The following is a 17075-nucleotide window of genomic DNA, read 5'->3' as shown; positions in this document are numbered from 1 at the left end:
GCTCCTTTTGCCATGATGATTCAGATAGATTGCTAATTATTTCTTTGTTCTGTGACGTGTTTCAAGTGTACAACATTTGGCAAGCGATCATTTTGACAAACTTTGCAAGTTGAATTGTAATACATTATTTCACATTGCTGCGCTGCTCAGTGTAAACAGCTAGAGGGTGCATCCCTATCTGCAGGAGTTTATGAATATACACACAAATTGTTTGGTATACAATGAGTACTTTCTAGATAACCTTGATAATTTATAGATATTGATTTCTAGATCACTTTCTAGATAGACTTGGTTTAGATAAAATGAATACCTACACTGGCTAAGAATTATTTTGCAGTTTTCTTATTCTATTATTTCTGAACATCTGGGTTTATTAGATTTTAATTTATTTTAAATTTACACTCTGTTGAAAACTTCCTCCTGTGGTACATTTTTCTTGCACACCTTTGTTTCCTATAATGAAAAGAACTTGGATTTCTCTAACCAGGTTGCCTTGCATTCTAATAAAGAACATGCAATTTGAATCATGTTGGAGTACATTTAAAAGTTGAAAAAACCGAATCGTGAATTATCCATAATTTTGATAAAAATCAAGATTTTTTGCCATATCACCCAGCCCTACTGGAAAGCAACTTCTATTAGCCGTATGCTGATGTTTAGCACCAGATATGTGCGAGATGACGCTGCTACACTTGACAGCCAAAAGTCAAAAAGGACTCTAGCACTGCTAAAGTTTGGTTTGCTATGGAGATTTATCAGCCAAGAATGTCACTCTTACTAAAGCAGAAAACAGTGCAAGGACCCTAGAACTGTCAGAGTCCAACACTTCTCCAGCGTCTTTGCTCCACAGCCAAATTCCTTCTTAATACTGACCGCTATACCTAGCCAGACATATCAAACTGCATTGCTTTCACATATAATGGAATCAGTGGCCCAGCTTACACCTGGTATAAACATCTGTTTTGGATGATCTGATCTAAAGTGGCTAGCCAAAACATGTCACTTTACAGCTGGTGTTAACATGCACCCCAAATGCACCTTAATGCTTTTGATTTCAGGGATATTCACTCAAAATTGTAATTTAATCACCCTATTGATTGCCCAAACCTTTATAACTTTCTTCTGTGGAATACAAAAGGAGATGTCAGGCAGAATGTTAGGGACTGACAGCCTCAGTAACCATTAACTTTCACTGCATCTTTTTTCCATACAATGAAAGTGAACCATCCCTAGCATTCTGATAAACTACTTTTGTGTTCCATGGAAGAAAAAAAAAAAAGTCATAAGGGGTAGGAAAAACATTGGTATGAGTAAATGATGACAGAATTTTCATTTGTGAACCATAATTTTAAGGTCATTGTGTGACTACATACATTTTAGTTTAATGTGACACTAAATGTTGATAACAGGCATATTAATAATGCTCTGTTTAGTCTTGTGCACATACTGTATATGTTAAGACTCTTCCAACTTTTTCTGTCAACTTGTTGGTTTAATTTAAAGCATTTAACATGAATAGGTAGTACTTCAATGTTATCCGGGATGCTGTTGAATTTACACTTTGCGATGTGGGACACATGCATCCATACCCAGCATGGAAATGGTTTGAGTGATCAGATCACAATGAATTTAAGACACACTGGCCCCTGTTCACAACTGCATTTAGTGCCGTCTACATGTGATCTTATCAACTGAGACCAGGTGTAAAAGGGGCCAGCGAGCTTAAGTGAATGAAGAATCCCTCACCTTCCAATAGTCTGACTGTAAACCGTAGTATCTCTGGTATGCAGATAATGCTAAGGAGAAAACAATAAAGAAACTGATTTAGACTGATGACCAGATTAAGACAATAAAATTAGAGACAATAAATTATTTCTGAGAGCTAAGAACTCACCTTTAGGGTAATCTTCCAGTAAAAGGTTGAAGTGACCTAACTGGCAAAACACCTCTGGCTCCACTTTTCCTTCAGCTTTTAAAATGTAGATGTCATAGTAACTAACAGCCTGTAAAGAGAAGAATGAATATGAAACATTCAATGTCAGGATGTGCACCTGGAAAACAGGATAAAGCAATTGTTATTTAAACCTTTTAAACCCTTTTTTTCATGGTCCACATAATTTGAGATTATTGGCAAATTATCCATACAGACACATTAGAGTAACAGGAAACAGCACTGTCTAATGAGTAAGACAATAATAACAAATTCAGTGTGAGCTGTTTTGAGTGACCAGAAGTAACAATGCTTGTAGTAAAATAAGGCTGATATATAATGTATCTTAACAAGAGATCCAAAGTATATGTAACCCATGTAAAACAGGTAAATTGCATAAGTAGGGATTTGTGCCATTTATTCAGTTTTTTTGTCTATGCACATGTGCGTCAGACGGACATCGTTGGTCGTTGCAAAGCATTTATTTTCATTAAATTATTATATTATTATTAAAGGACCTGTTACAAATGGTACAAATAATGGTCAACTCAAAGCCTAAGGCATCATGTTGTCATTGTAAAGACTTGCTAGCCAACTTTTTTGGGGGGGAAAAAAAACTCTTAGAAAGTGTTGTCTCTCTGCTAATCCTGCAAATTAAGTGTGCACAACTATTTTCATCGCAACTTGCTTAAGCATGTATTAGCATAGTATTTTTAATACATTGTTTCAAATAGTTATTTGAAAAATGTGTCTGAAAACACTTTTAAAAACGTGTCAAGACCCTGCATACTGTTCCATTCAGCTGCGCTCCATACAGTCCATATGCTTGTTTCTGTAGCTAAACATGGTGCTGGCAATGCAAAGATCATGGGTTCGATTCCCAGAGAACATGCAAATTAAATGTATACCTTGGATAAAGCATCTGCCAAATGCATTTATAGCAGTTTGAAAGGAAGAATGCATTGTGCATGCTTCTTCAGAGAGAATCAATCCAAGATGAATCCAAGGTGAATTCAAGAATATTGCTATAGCAATCACAATATTAAAATTGGTGCCACTTTATGACATGTTCATGTATAGGTGTTAAGTTACATCATGCATGATCATGATCAATGATTACTGTCACTTTTGAGTACTCAAAAACTAGCTTGATCTAGTGCAGTTCAAACATATATCTCAGATTATTTATCAACAAAATAATGTTTGCCACATCTGCAATAACTGAACCTAGTTTTAAGGAATATTTTGTAGTTTAAGACAGGTCAGTGACATTTAACCTGTTTCCCAATTTAACAGCAGCCGTACAGGTTTGGAATATACGAGTTTACGATTTTCTAAATCTTTACAGCTGATGTAATTTCTGCGATACTTGCGCCAACGAATGGAATTGCAAAAATTACAATATTTTCAAAACAGCTTTCAGAATATGCCCCTTATCTGCCCTTGATCAAACAAAGAGATAATCCCGCCCCTAACTGTTGAGATACGGTGGTTGCTGAAAGCGCCACAGAGCAGTTTACGCAGTGTTTACCGTTTGAGAAATTAACCTGTGAATGGCTTACTTATAGTTGTCTCTGCATATTAAGCTGGGATAGAAGGAAATATAATTACACTAAAAAAAAAATTTACACACTTGAGCTTTAATATTTACTTATAAACTTGCTATTTAAAAACACCATATGTAACAAGTTTAAAGTCACACTGAAGTGCCTTAACGAGTGCTGCTCGATACGCTGTTGTGATGTATTACCAACTGAAACAGGAAGTGGGGCGGGACATGTCGAACGACTTGTCCTATTTTTAAAAATAGCCAATAGGCTTTACTTCACAGCCACTGTGATGGAGCAGAACTGCATACTGTTCCTTTAAGGATCCACCACCACTAACTAAAATGGCTGCTCATTAGATTACCAGGTGTCAACAATAAAGGTAACAATAAAGGTAACAGTGAAGAAAAGGGGAGAGGTCGTTCACCGAAAGAAGAGAGATTTGAAACTGGGGTGTAGTGAAATTGAGGTGTGCCAAGCTGTGTAAGGAGAAAGAAAGTTTGATTTTGTGTACTGTGATGTGGATTAGGAACGCGATCGGAGGAGAGAGGAAGAAACAACAAAAGGACAAATTTGACAGTGCATATCACCAGAGAGTGAGGCCTGGATTTTTCATAGCCACTGATTGCACTTCTTGTGTGAAAGTGGAGTGGCATTATATGTATTTTCTAAAATACATATAACGCACGTAATTGGTGGCTTTTAGAGCTGTCTGTGTTAAAGGTATTCATTTTGACGGGCCCAAACCTGCCTGGCACCCGAATTTTATTTAAAATTATTAATTTAAATTTAGTACAGGGGCCGCCACCGTTACACCACACACACACACTCGCACACCTATACACCGTGCTGCTCATGTCAGAGTTGCTTACCGGGAAAACTTGAGAAGTGATCCCAATACCGGCCAGCTTTTCTAAAGTTTTGAGAAGCGAATGATCAAACTGTCATCATTACAACATAACCAGCCCACTAGTGTTGTCAAAAGTACCGGTACTTCGGTGCCAAGTCGGTACTAAAATAAAAATAAAAAAGTAACGATACCAGTGATTCTACAGTACCGGTAATACCGAGCACAGACTTAATTCGGTACCTGCACACTGTTTTACTGATACACGACATGCTCTGTTACTCCTTTTACACTGAAATGCACAACTAATCAAATTAAAATCATGACATGTCCTAGTGTGATTATTAAACTGCGGAATGCTGCAATCTTAGTCTGCATGAGCTTTAAATGAATGTGTGAAGCAGACCACTCATACACTGGAAACTCCACAGACTATGATAATCATTCGCATTGTATGAGAGATGACAAAGCACTAATCCACTCGGAAGCGTTATTTTTATATAAATTACATCACAGCATTTGCGCTTTAATGATCACACTGGGCCATGTAGCGAACAGTTTATCCGAAGATGTTAAACTTCCGTCAAAAACACGTCAAAATAAAAGCACGATTCATAATAAAAAGCTAAATGCCTGAAATTGAAGAAATGGCAACAGAAATATATTATAACTGTATAGTAAAATGTAATACTGTAAAAATAAAACAATTATTATTTTAATAATAATAAAAATTAATGATTAATGAATAATGATTGTATTAATAATAAAATTGAGCAATATATCACAAGCAAGAGTACTTTTGTACTGAATAAAAGTGTTAAAAATGCAATGGTATGTAATTGTTCTATTATTTGCTTGTTAAAAGTTTTTAAAAATGTAAGGAAAATGTTTGATTAGACACCATTTTGATAATGAAATTAAAAACTTTCAAACATGGAATTCTGGAAAAATAATTAAAGAAAAGAAAAAAAGGATTTGGGGGAAAAATAAAACCGATTTCAGTAGGGCACTGCTTAAAAACAAACAAGTGTTAGAAACATTTGAAGGAAACATGCATATCTTTTAATTTATTATTTACATTGAAATATAACTTTAGGCTAAAGGAGTGTGTTCAATAGCACATTCATATTAGCAAATTTTTTCTGTGGTATCGAAATTGGTATCGAGAACATTGAAATTTCACTGGTATCGGTACCGACTACTGAAATTTTGGTACCGTGACAACACAAACGCACACAGCACATCGCAGTCATTGTTTACAATGTTGCGGAAGCCGTTGTGCCAATACAGATGAATGAAAAACGAGTAAAAAAAAAACAACATTTAAAAAATTCACAATACACCAAACATAATGAATAAAGAACACTCACTTGTACTACATTCAAGAAATCTCCAGCTGTACAAAATAAATAAAACTCCAACCACTTGTCCTCGCAACACAAATGAAAATTCTGTTATTCCTCCCCCTTTGAAGTGTAAAAATACAAGCCAGCGGGCACGCAACCAGGGTTGTGTGGGGATAGGGAAGAGGGTTTGGGGAGGGGAGCAACATAAAATATACCTTTTTGCCAAGTTGTTTGCTAATTGCTGCAACTGTTTCATGAATGACAGGGAGGGGTTGAAACTCATCTGGCTGTTGGTCAACCTTATTGCTCAGCCCTCGCGGCAGGACTTACGTCAGCAGATAAGAGAAGATGTTGCAGGGGGGGGGGCAAGTTGTTGTTTCTGATAGGGCTGAAACGATTTTATAAAAAAATTGTCGACAAAATTTTTTGTTGTCGAATAGTCGTTTGATCTTAACGTAACATAAGATTATATGAAACGTTAATGACACAAGAGCAGCACTGCAGCTCGCGCCTGACTGTGGAGAGGAAGAAAACACATCTCACAGTCCAGACGCACTCGAAACTTTCCAAACAGCTTCAGGTGTTGTAGATTGCAAAGTATGAGGGAATTATAATGCAAAAATACAAAATAAGTAAATACAGAAGCACTCTTGTTGTGGAATAAGCAGAGCCGGAGCTGACGCTCAGCTTAAGCAAAACTTGCATGTCAAGCATCTTTAAAGGAAACACCCCGGCATTACATCTTTAATGCAGTTCTATTTAATGCGTTATAGCTTTATTAAAGTTAAAATAATAAGGAAACTGGCATTTCTCTGTGCGGTCAGCGCCTCTTCTATGAGTTGCGCAAAGTGTCCCGATCTATGGGGGAAGAGACTGAAACTGCACCCGGCTGAGGTACACTGTTGCGGGGACGCTTGTCCCTCAAGTGCGCACGCTTAATGCAGCTAGATTATAACGCGATGGCAACTTATTGAATCATAATATATGTCACTGTGCATTTCTTTTCGTGAAGAAAATTGGCAAAACGCAGCTTTATTAATAAGAGAGAGTTTGTTTTTTTGTGAGTTAAAAATGGATTGAAGTGAACAAAAAGGTGAGAGAGGTAATCTTCGCCCCATTATACACTGCAAAAAAAAATTTGTTTGTTTTTGTTTTGGCTTGTTTTCCAATATAAATATCTAAAACTCCTTTAAAACAACGTACATTTACTTTAGCAGCTATACTGAAGAAGAATTATTTATTTTTTATCTGAGAATGTTGAATATAATATTAAAAATACAAATATTTTAAAATATCTAAAAATCCTTTAAAAAAAAAAAAAAAAAAGATGCATTCACCTGAGAAGCAGCATATAAGATGTTTAGACTTAACAGATCTTGAATATAAGTGTATTTTGTCTTTATTGCACTCGCAGAAGTATAACCAAGTGAAAAAATACACATATACAAAATACACTTATATTTAAGATACATTCTCTTAAAGCAAGTCTAAATATCTATATATTACTTCGAGTAAATGTATCTTGTTTTAAGGATTTTTAGACAATTTTAAATGGGGAAAAAAGACAAATACACTTGATAATAATAGGATTTTTTTGTAGTGACATTTTTACTGAATTAAACATAATAAAAAGTATTTTTTCTCTTTAATTCAGTGAATGTCATTTAGAGGTATTTTTAAAAGATGATTTTGTCCCTTATTGTAAGTAAGCACGTTTAATACAACCTTTTAAGTCGGGGCACAAGCTGAATAGTCGGTTTAGAGCTAATGATTAATCACTGCAATAATCACCCGAACAGTCGAATAATCGTTCTAATAATTGTTAGATTAGTCGATTATCAAAATAATCGTTAGTTGCAGCCCTAGTTTCTGATTAAAGATTAAGAGGGCAAACCATTTAAAAAATAAATGACGTGCACAAATAAATCGTTTATAATAAAAACAGCAACATCCAATATGAAAATAAGGATTGCCAATTTTGAATTCATGGTGACTTTAACATAAAAATGAATGAGGCAAATGACTTAATAGTACATTATTAATGATTCTTTTTAATTGGCTTGGTAGAATGGTAGAGGTACAAACCAACATGGAACTACAGAAAGAGCCATCCTTCTAAATGTATTAATTTAGCAAAAAAACAAAATCAGCCAGTGGTCTTATTGCTTGTGCACACTTTGCTGTTAGAGAAACTCTGAAACACCTACAAAGTCACATGAGTTGAACTGAAGGTCACAGAATAAGGTTAAATACACTGGTTCTTTCATTGTATAAGTCCACAGTCCAGAACACTAAACTCTAATGAAGCAAAACATATAGACAAGAACACTGAGCAAAACTTCAAAGCCTTTAAATTAGTATGTCTCTCTCCTGGTGTGCTAAAATGCTAAAACAGTCATTAGGCTGCAGATTATGATATACTGGTTGATTGGTGCTTGTTTAAAAAGCTCAGTCTATGTGAGAATTTAGTTTTTTTGGAACAAGAAACACACTGTAAGACAGAAGTTAGTTTCATACATTTTTGCTCATCTTGAGCCAACATTTACTTTTTAGATGGACAACATCTAGTAGATACAATTATTTTGTCACAGTAATTACTAAACCTGTATTCAACACTTTAATACATGTTCTGGTGAAACTAAGAGGAAGCATTCATTTAACTGCTGTGCTCACAAGGTCTTTGAAGTGATGCTGGCTGTATCTGGATCACTGTGTTTTGACAGACATGGCTAGTTTGTGGGAAGAGTTGCAGTGGAAGGCAGACAGCACAACAGAGCCGAGCAGTGTGAGAGAGGGATGCACACATCTATCACTAATTGAAGAGCTCATTTCCGTCAGCCCTGTCAGATCCACCATAGCCTCAAAATATCTGGCCCACAGCTGAGATGGTAATTAAGCATTTCTCCTGTCCATCTTATGGGGAAAAACTGCAAAGATGTGAAGCAACCAGTGTTGTCCATTCTGAAGATTTTCTATCATCAGAAACAATCATTTCTGGCATTTATTGTGGCTCTAGCCTAGTGCACACTATACGACTCAAGCTCATCTACTCTGATGTTTTGAGTCACGACGAGAGGTCTCAGATACCACGACCAACGGTATGTGTAGTTTACATACTCCTGTGACAGGCCCCGACTAGTTGCAGACACTTTGACATATTTCAAACCAGCTTGATATCTAGACGTCTTGTCATCAGGTGTGCGCACAAGTCCTGACGAGCAAGAGACCGACAATGAGCAAAAGCCAATTAAATATTGAGAGAGCGCAAGAGGAGAGCAAGGTAGTGGTAAGCAGGAGACAAAAAATAATTAGAAAATAAAACATCACCGACATCTCCCTACCCGCTGTCTTTTTTATTTTCAGCTGTTTTTCTTCTTCTTTGGGTGCAAATTAGTGCAAAAAACAGGTGCAAGCCATTCTTTCATGTTTGTTGACATGTTATCCCTAACTAACTGTGTGCAAGTTTTGTGAATAAATGTCCTTATCGTAATGTTTTAAGATGCCTTTTGGGCAATCTGTTTGAAATGGGACGACGCTAAAGACAGCTGTAACGTGTCAAAACTGTTTTGAGGTTTGGCCACTTCAAATACATTCAGATATTAGGCTTGTAGATTTTAAACTTTGCCAGTTACGTGCGGATTTAATGTGAAATACACGTATGAATAGAAATTTTAAAAAGAGAATGCATGTACAAGACCTACACGAAATTCTTCAGTGTCTGATATCAACATACAGGGAGAGAGCTATGAGAAGCACGCACATTAGAAGCTCAGTTACAGTTATTGCACTAAAATAACTAGAATTTACTCTAAACAACATGTCTGCGTGTAATTTAGAAAAATGGTGCACTGGGTTTTAGCGCATTCTTTTTCTTTTAATTTTTTGCACTTATTATCATTCAGTAATACACAGATGTAATGATGAATGTATTTCCTCATGAAATCAAACACTCTCCGTGAAGTGAGAAAGCAAATTAATATCAAATACGACTGCTATCTGTGAATATTGCTACTCTACATACAAATGTGGTATCTCTAGCCTGCGCTACAGAGCATGGAGCACTAGAACAGCCAGGCACAGGAACAGTTTTTTTCCCTCAGGCCATTCACCTCATGAAGTTAAAACTGCCCCCAAAAACTTTCCTTTGGTCAATACAACCATGTGCAATTTTCAATCCATCCATTCCTACTTATATCCATATTTAATTTATGTTCTTTAACATATCCTACCTCTTCTTCAATACATTACATCACCTGCACATAACAGTATATCTGTTTATAAAATATTCTAACATTACTGCGCTATTGTTTATTTCTCTTTTTTTATTTGTTATATCGTATTTTTTGTCACTATATGTATGCATGTTTAAATGTATATGTTTGTATGCATGTATATACATTGCATTATCTTGCACTGGAAGCTTGTCACCATGACAAATTCCTTGTGTGTATAAGCATACTTGGCAATAAAGCTCATTCTGATTCTGAAACTTAAGATCTTCTCAAAGCAATGCTACAAAGAAAATTTAAAAAATCCAATGAAAGTAAACAATCCTTGAAGAAAATAAATAAAATAAATATCACTTCTTACAAAATAAATAAATAAATGACCAAATTAATGCAGAGTTCATCTTTTGGCTTTCACAATATTCTTTTGCGTGCTTTATTTTTGAGGTGGTGAAACAGATTGCTTGTATTACAAGTGATTAACAATCGCGTGAACCACAGAGGTCGCACCGGTTTAAATTACAAGCCCTTCATTTTCTTGTCCTATTTGGGAGTTGTCTCGTTCTGTGGAGATTTCTCCATTTGGGGTTTTCCTGGGTCAGAAATGATTGAGTAGTGCGAGTGATCTTGCTCTGAGCTCTCCTGTCTCTGGAGCACAAATATCAGAAAGCCTGCTGGATTCATGCGCACTTTGGAGCTCCAAGACAGTGCGTGCCACAGTCATGTGAAACATTTGTATGTCAGATGAGAAAAATATTTAGCACGTTTAAAGTGCCAAACGCACGATGAAGGTCATTAAATCGGCTTGGGCGGCCGCAGAAAAGTTTTCAATGCCGGAAAAACCCTGTCCATGTTTTTTTTAATTTATTTTTTATTCCATTTTTCAGTCTTACGTGAAGTAGGGCTGGGCGATATGGCAAAAAAAAATACAATCTCGATTTTTTATCAAATTCTTATAAAAGATTAAAGAGTTCTGGTGGTCAGTTTGTTATTAAATTCAACACATTTCTACCACCGCACTAAGACGAGCCACTATTTTAGGGCAATAATGGCATTAACTGCCATTTGGTCAGGTTTATCAATACACAATTGTGTTCATCCATCCAGACTCTACACAAATGTAGCCAAACAATCAATACCTTAAGCAATGGATGCATCAACCATTAAAACAAATCAAGTAACCAGAAATGATGTCCGCAAATGCAGGAAACCCATGCAACCCCTATGAGTTATATAATTCTGAAGAACTCAAATCCACACAATAACCTAAATTAATTTGTTAAACAAAATACAAGTGTTCTAAACCCAAAGGTGAACGATGATAACTTTAATGGAAGCCTGACTGTTGAGATAAGACTGAAAACAGCCCAGTATATTTCATATAACTCATCTCCAGCGTTTACACTTGATTAGCACCATGCTAACATGTAGCCAGAGCCGGTTAAATCTCTGGGATCAGAGCTTTAACATTCCTGATTCATCTTTAACACTAAAGGAGCCGAATGACTGGTCTAACATTGGCAAATAAGTTCGATAATTCACAACTTTGGCCTGGTCTGGCATGAACAGCTCGGATAGCTGAAAGAACACACGTAGAAGGTTTATCATGAACCAAACGAAAGATGAACCTTCTGGCATAATATAAAGCTGAATAAAAAAACACTTTGGCTGTTTTAACGGATATTTACTGCAAATGGGATATTCCAATGAGTTAGAAATAAAAACACCTCAAATCCCATGACAAATTAATCCCCAACCCATCATTAAAGAGTCACAATGACAATGGGGGAAAAGGTCCAGAAAAAGCTGCAAGTGATCAAGTTTCAACGTAAAAAAACCTCTCTTGCAACAATCTGGATTAATAACACGTCATGTGAAACATTAAGTGTCTAGTCCTCTGACGATGTGAGGAAAACAAAAACAACAGAAAGTCCGACTCGCACGAACCCTAGCACGCAAACTAGACTGATCAACACTTCACAAATATCTAATATTTAAAAAGAATTGCAGCACGAAGCAACTACACATACCATATCACTGGCGAGCATAGTATAGACTACATCCTTGTATACCATGTGCAATATCCACTGTATGTGCATTATTAATCTCTGTGCAATACTGTATACTGTGTCTGGCAGCTTTTGCACTACAGTTTATATCCATTTATCCATCTTTAGTCCACAGAGCAATTTTTGTCTGTGTGGTGTATTCTGAAGATAGTGATTGACTACTGTTGCATTGCAATTTCGCCTATAGGATTAAATAAAGTATCAATGTATCTGCCTGTAGACCCACATTAGTGTCAAGCATAACTGTATCTGTTTTAAATAATTTTGTTTCCATGTAAAGTCTGGCCGACGTTACATTAAAATTTCCCTTGATTGATAAAGTATCCGTCTATCTGTCTCTAGACCCCTATCAGTGACATGCACTCTTACCTTTAACAGCAAGGCCTTCGTTCTGGCGCCATCTTCATGAAGCCTCTGAAATCCAAACAGAGTGCTGCAAACAGAAGACAACACAGGCGGCTCCGTGTTACTTTACCTGCACCGCAATCATTTAAAACGCTTAAACGCGAGGAGAAAGGTCATACAAATAAACGAAGGGTCGCCAGTGCAATAAAGGTGCTTTGTCTGACCTGTCTATGCCGGCTAAGCGTTCCCTTTCTTGCGGCGTAAGCTTCGGAAAGTCCTCCTCGGTTTCACTCGCTTTTCCCGCCGCCATTTTCTTTTCCTCATCACCACTACTATTACTACTACTACCACCAGCAGCAGCGCAAGCTACAGCGGCAACCGACACTCCTAACGATTTCATAGACGAAAAACTCCAGCGAAATTATTTACACACCGCAAGCCGAGCACCTTTTGCGTGAATCCAAACGCAAAAACAATAGATTGGAAAGCTCCCAAGGAAAATAATTTCCTCTAAACACCCGCTTTTTCACATTGTCCTCGACATAAATGAGTCGCAGTTAGCCGGAACACCAAAATGCATACAAAACGCACACTGCAAGGTTTGACGGCAAACTGATATTTAGTAATATCTCAAACTTGCCCCTAGTCGCCAGCTCAAACTTGTTATAATTGTGTCACTCAAGCAAACCCACGCCGCCGTTGGAACGCCTTCTCTGTAGTTTTGACCAATCATTGCTTTCGATGGTGACCACGTGATTGGCCTTGTCTTGGGATCCATTTTTTCATATGAACTTTTAAGGGGGAGGGTAAATAACAAACACCCTCAACTTTAAGCCGGATCTTCGCCTGCTGCCGATTGGCTCACCTGGATGTATTATGATTACGTAACACCAACATCAGAAAACCACTGGTTAAAACCACTGGCTTAGATTTGAGGGAGACGGGGGAATCACGTCCCACCCAATGCTGTGAAGGGGGTGATTTGTTCCCCCCCGCCCCCAAATCATGTATCTGTCCTTGTTTATATATTTCTATCAATTAATTTCGTTTGAGATACCTTGCAATTGCGTGGCTGTGAGTCTGTCATATTGAGACAAAAAATTGAAGCCCCCCCCCTCCGTTGTACGAGTTGGTATCGCCCAACACGCAGCAGTTGCACGTGTTACCTGTTACTTTTCTCAGCGCTGGCCAGGATGCATGAACTCAGTCGTTTGTTATTACTGGATTTAAAAATATATATATATATTTTATAGATAATGCTGAGGTGGATTTTTATTCACAGGTATGAATTCTTGCAATTATCAGTTTTTATTAAAAATAAGTATCCAGTGTAAAATGTCTCCAAATGGATATAAAGCGTTCTTAGATTTAAATACGGATGAATGGAGGATTCGTTGTTCAGAGCATCAACCGCCCCCTGCAGGAATAAAACTCACAAGACATTCAGTGGCTGACAACGTGCAATTTCGGTCTGTAGGTCTGTTACCCACACAAAACTTTCGTATGAATTTAGACCACAAGAAATACATAACACGAGTCATATGTGGAGTCAGTGAAGCTGTTCAAGGTGTCCATAGAAATGATCAGTTATTTTTCATGGTGAGGAAAGCAGACAGGCATTTCAGATGAGCAGGTAAGGGTAAATTATTTATGAAACATTAACCCTAATGCTTTTTCTGAATGTTTGATATGATACAGTGTATAAATATTTAAGAGTGTGCATTGACGCGATTATACGGTTAATTTAACTGTAAGAATTTAGAATCCACGGTTAAAAAACATGAAATTATTTATTTACACATGGCAACAATATTATAATGTATAAATATATAATATAAAAGAGCTTTTCCTAAGATTTTGTAAGCCTAAATGGGAAAACTCTTGCGCATATGTGTGTACTGGGGCTGTTGATATGGTTACGGACAGTGGCCACGTGGTGCTTTAATGGCCAGGTGTCACGAACTGAACGTGAACTTTCAATTCAACAAATGGGACAGGATGCTCCACTAGTCGTCCAACAACAAACTAGGAAGTTTAATATTTTTAGCTGTGGTGATTTTAAAGTGATGAATTAAAGATGCCACTTTTTATAACGTTTAAGCATGCATTTGTGTGTAGTTCCTATCAGCGAGTAAACTTTGAAAAGTTGCGTCTTAAATCGTCCTCATTATTTAACGTATTGCTTCTGTGCAAATTCATCGCATTCAACAATAAATGTCCATTTTAGTCATGATCGGACGTTTAATTGCCTGCTGTAAGTAAGGAGATGGAATTGTTGCATATTAACATACAAATGGAAAGAGATTTACAAATAGAAAGTAGGTTCACAAATAATTTGAATGAGATCCACAAATAAATGTAAGGAGTTTCACAAAAATTAAATTAATTCACAAATAAATAAAATGAGATTTGCAAATAAAAAAAATTATTTACAAATATATTTTTTAACCCAGCATACATTTGTGAATCACACACATTTATTTGTGGATCGCTTCCTGTGCATTTACAGATCACTACATGCATTTGTCGATTTTGAAACAAATCTAGTGTCAAGATGTGCACATAAATCCAAGTGGGCCTCTCAATCGTAGCATGTTCTATCTTCAACAAATCACTTCGTTTTACTATCAGGGCGGGGCCGGAGTCACAGCTCTCATGAGCATGGAATCAAGCACATACAGATAAGCTCCAAGGCCACAAACTTTTAAAGAAACAGACGCCATCAGAGGAATACTGTGATTTAAGGTTCGTATCATTTTCTCCCAGTTATAAACGTGTAGTGTCTTGTTAAATGTTGACAGCTGAAAATTGCCCATTTGTAGAGTGTCCTGATCATTAGCTTTATAGCTAACATGGCTGACTGTATGAGTCTGTTTTAATTTTAACCAAGTTTCTTGACTGGAATGTGTCATCAAAACCTTTACTCTTAATGTTACATGACAGATCCAAACAGACACACTACTATACACTACAAAAGATCAGTAGTACAGATAGTGTCTTTATAAAACATGAATCATATTAGATGATCTTAGGAGCACAAACCATAAATTAATATCCTATATTACACAGTGTACAAAATCTGCTATGGCATTAATTTTAATGTATTTAATAAAAGCAGTTGTAAGGTAATATTTATTAGAATTTTGCATTTTAGCTCTTTTGTGTGAATGTTTTAGGAGGTACTATTACTAGGTCTACTCCTAAAATACAGCATCATGTTCTGACAGTGATAATTGACCTATTACATATTGCCATCTTTTTCAGATGTTTCCCCTGTGTGCTGCCCATCAACTTTGAGCACTTGACTCACCTGCTCCAAAACTCAGTGGTTCCAGCTCCAATACAGAAAGCATTATTGGTTAAAACCACTGGCGTAGAATTGGGGGAGACGGGGGACGTACGTCCCACCCAATGCTCTGAAGGGGGTGATTCGACCCCCCCCCCCCCCCATCATGCATCTGTCCTTGTTTATAAATTTTTATCAACGCTGAAAGTAATTTCGTTTGAGATACCTTGCAATTGTGTGGCTGTGAGTCTGTCTTATTGAGACAAAAAACTGAAGTCCCCCCTCCGTTGTACGAGTTGGTATCACCCAACTAAAAATCAAATCAAATCAAATCAAATCACTTTATTGTCACACAGCCATATACACAAGTGCAATGGTGTGTGAAATTCTTGGGTGCAGTTCCAATCAACATAGCAGTCGTGACAGTGATGAGACATATACCAATTTACAATAACATCAAATTAACACAACACAATTTAAACATCTGATATACACATAATTACACTCAACAATATACAAATAATAACATACACTGTACAGTATACAATACGCTGTTTTTTCTTTTTTTATTTATTTTTTTTACTATATAGATACACATTATTCAATAAAAATTAAAAAATAAAATATATATATATATAAAAAATAATAAAAAAATGTCACCTGTACCTGTTACTTTTCGCAGCGCTGGCTGATAAAGATCAGTATTACAGATAGTGTCTTTATAAAACATGAATCATATTAGATGATCTTAGGAGCACAACCCATAAATAAATAATAATGTAATGTAGCGTAATAAGAGATTCTTTATTTTTCTGATATGTCAGATTTCTTTTAAGTTAATGTGATTAGGAGGAGGGTGTGGCCGGGCCGTGATGGTGCACGGCCAGTGCTGAATCAGCTGATCAGCAGGAGAGCGAGATAAAAGGGGAGCCGGAGGCACCAGTTCGAGAGAGAGATGCACGCAGCTGCGCTGCATGTGTGTCTGTGTTTGTTTATGTTTTAAAGTTCATTTATATCATTAAAGTTTATGTTGACTGTTCAGCCAGTTCCCGCCTCCTCCTTGACCACCTTTACCTGTGACAGTGGTGCCGAAACCCGGGAGGGAGGAGGTATGCAATAAAGAATCCTTGCCCACCTTAACCTGTTACAGTTACAATGTTATGTCTTGAAATTAAAGTGCAATACAAAATTAATAAACCATAACATTATCTTTGTGTTGACTTAAAAATGAAAATTCTGTCATTTACTCACCATCATGATTTTTTTTTTTTTTTTTTTAAACTGCTATTTAGTTTCTTCTGTGGAATATGAGAATACATTGTAAAATGTAGATGCTGCTAATGAGGCTTAAATGAAAGCAAGGCTGTCAGTCCCTATCATAATTCCTGACATCTCCTTTGAGTTCCACCCACAGAAGAAAGTCAGTCATTTGGGTTTGGAACAACATGAATATGAGTATAAATGATGACTCATCTCATT

The 17075-nt window shown here is 36.6% G+C and overlaps 1 protein-coding gene and 1 long non-coding RNA gene across 7 annotated transcripts in view; one reads left to right on the top strand and one right to left on the bottom strand.

The window, feature by feature from the left end:
- Positions 1-13039, bottom strand: part of LOC127446728 (lysine-specific demethylase 6A-like) — an 85364-nt gene extending 72325 nt beyond the window's left edge. For 2 of the 6 annotated variants that reach the window (XM_051707861.1, XM_051707865.1), the window contains exons 1-4: positions 12535-13039; positions 12335-12398; positions 1895-2003; positions 1747-1796 (exon numbers count right to left, since the gene is read on the bottom strand). In XM_051707861.1, the coding sequence (XP_051563821.1) occupies positions 1747-1796; positions 1895-2003; positions 12335-12398; positions 12535-12710 (399 nt within the window). In that variant the 5' untranslated portion in view covers positions 12711-13039. The remainder of the gene's footprint in view (positions 1-1746; positions 1797-1894; positions 2004-12334; positions 12399-12534) is intronic. The other 4 variants (XM_051707860.1, XM_051707862.1, XM_051707863.1 and 1 more) reach the window with 2 other exon arrangements.
- A 445-nt stretch (positions 13040-13484) lies between these two features.
- On the top strand, positions 13485-16120 carry LOC127447408 (uncharacterized). The gene is made up of 3 exons (XR_007898381.1): positions 13485-13943; positions 14942-15055; positions 15575-16120. It is a non-coding gene; the product is annotated as an uncharacterized LOC127447408 (long non-coding RNA).
- Positions 16121-17075: the final 955 nt, after the last annotated feature.

Source organism: Myxocyprinus asiaticus, chromosome 10 (genome assembly GCF_019703515.2).
Source record: "Myxocyprinus asiaticus isolate MX2 ecotype Aquarium Trade chromosome 10, UBuf_Myxa_2, whole genome shotgun sequence".
Lineage (NCBI taxonomy): Eukaryota > Metazoa > Chordata > Actinopteri > Cypriniformes > Catostomidae > Myxocyprinus > Myxocyprinus asiaticus.
Note: the sequence above shows the minus strand (reverse complement) of the source record. Positions and strands in the feature narration are given on the sequence as shown.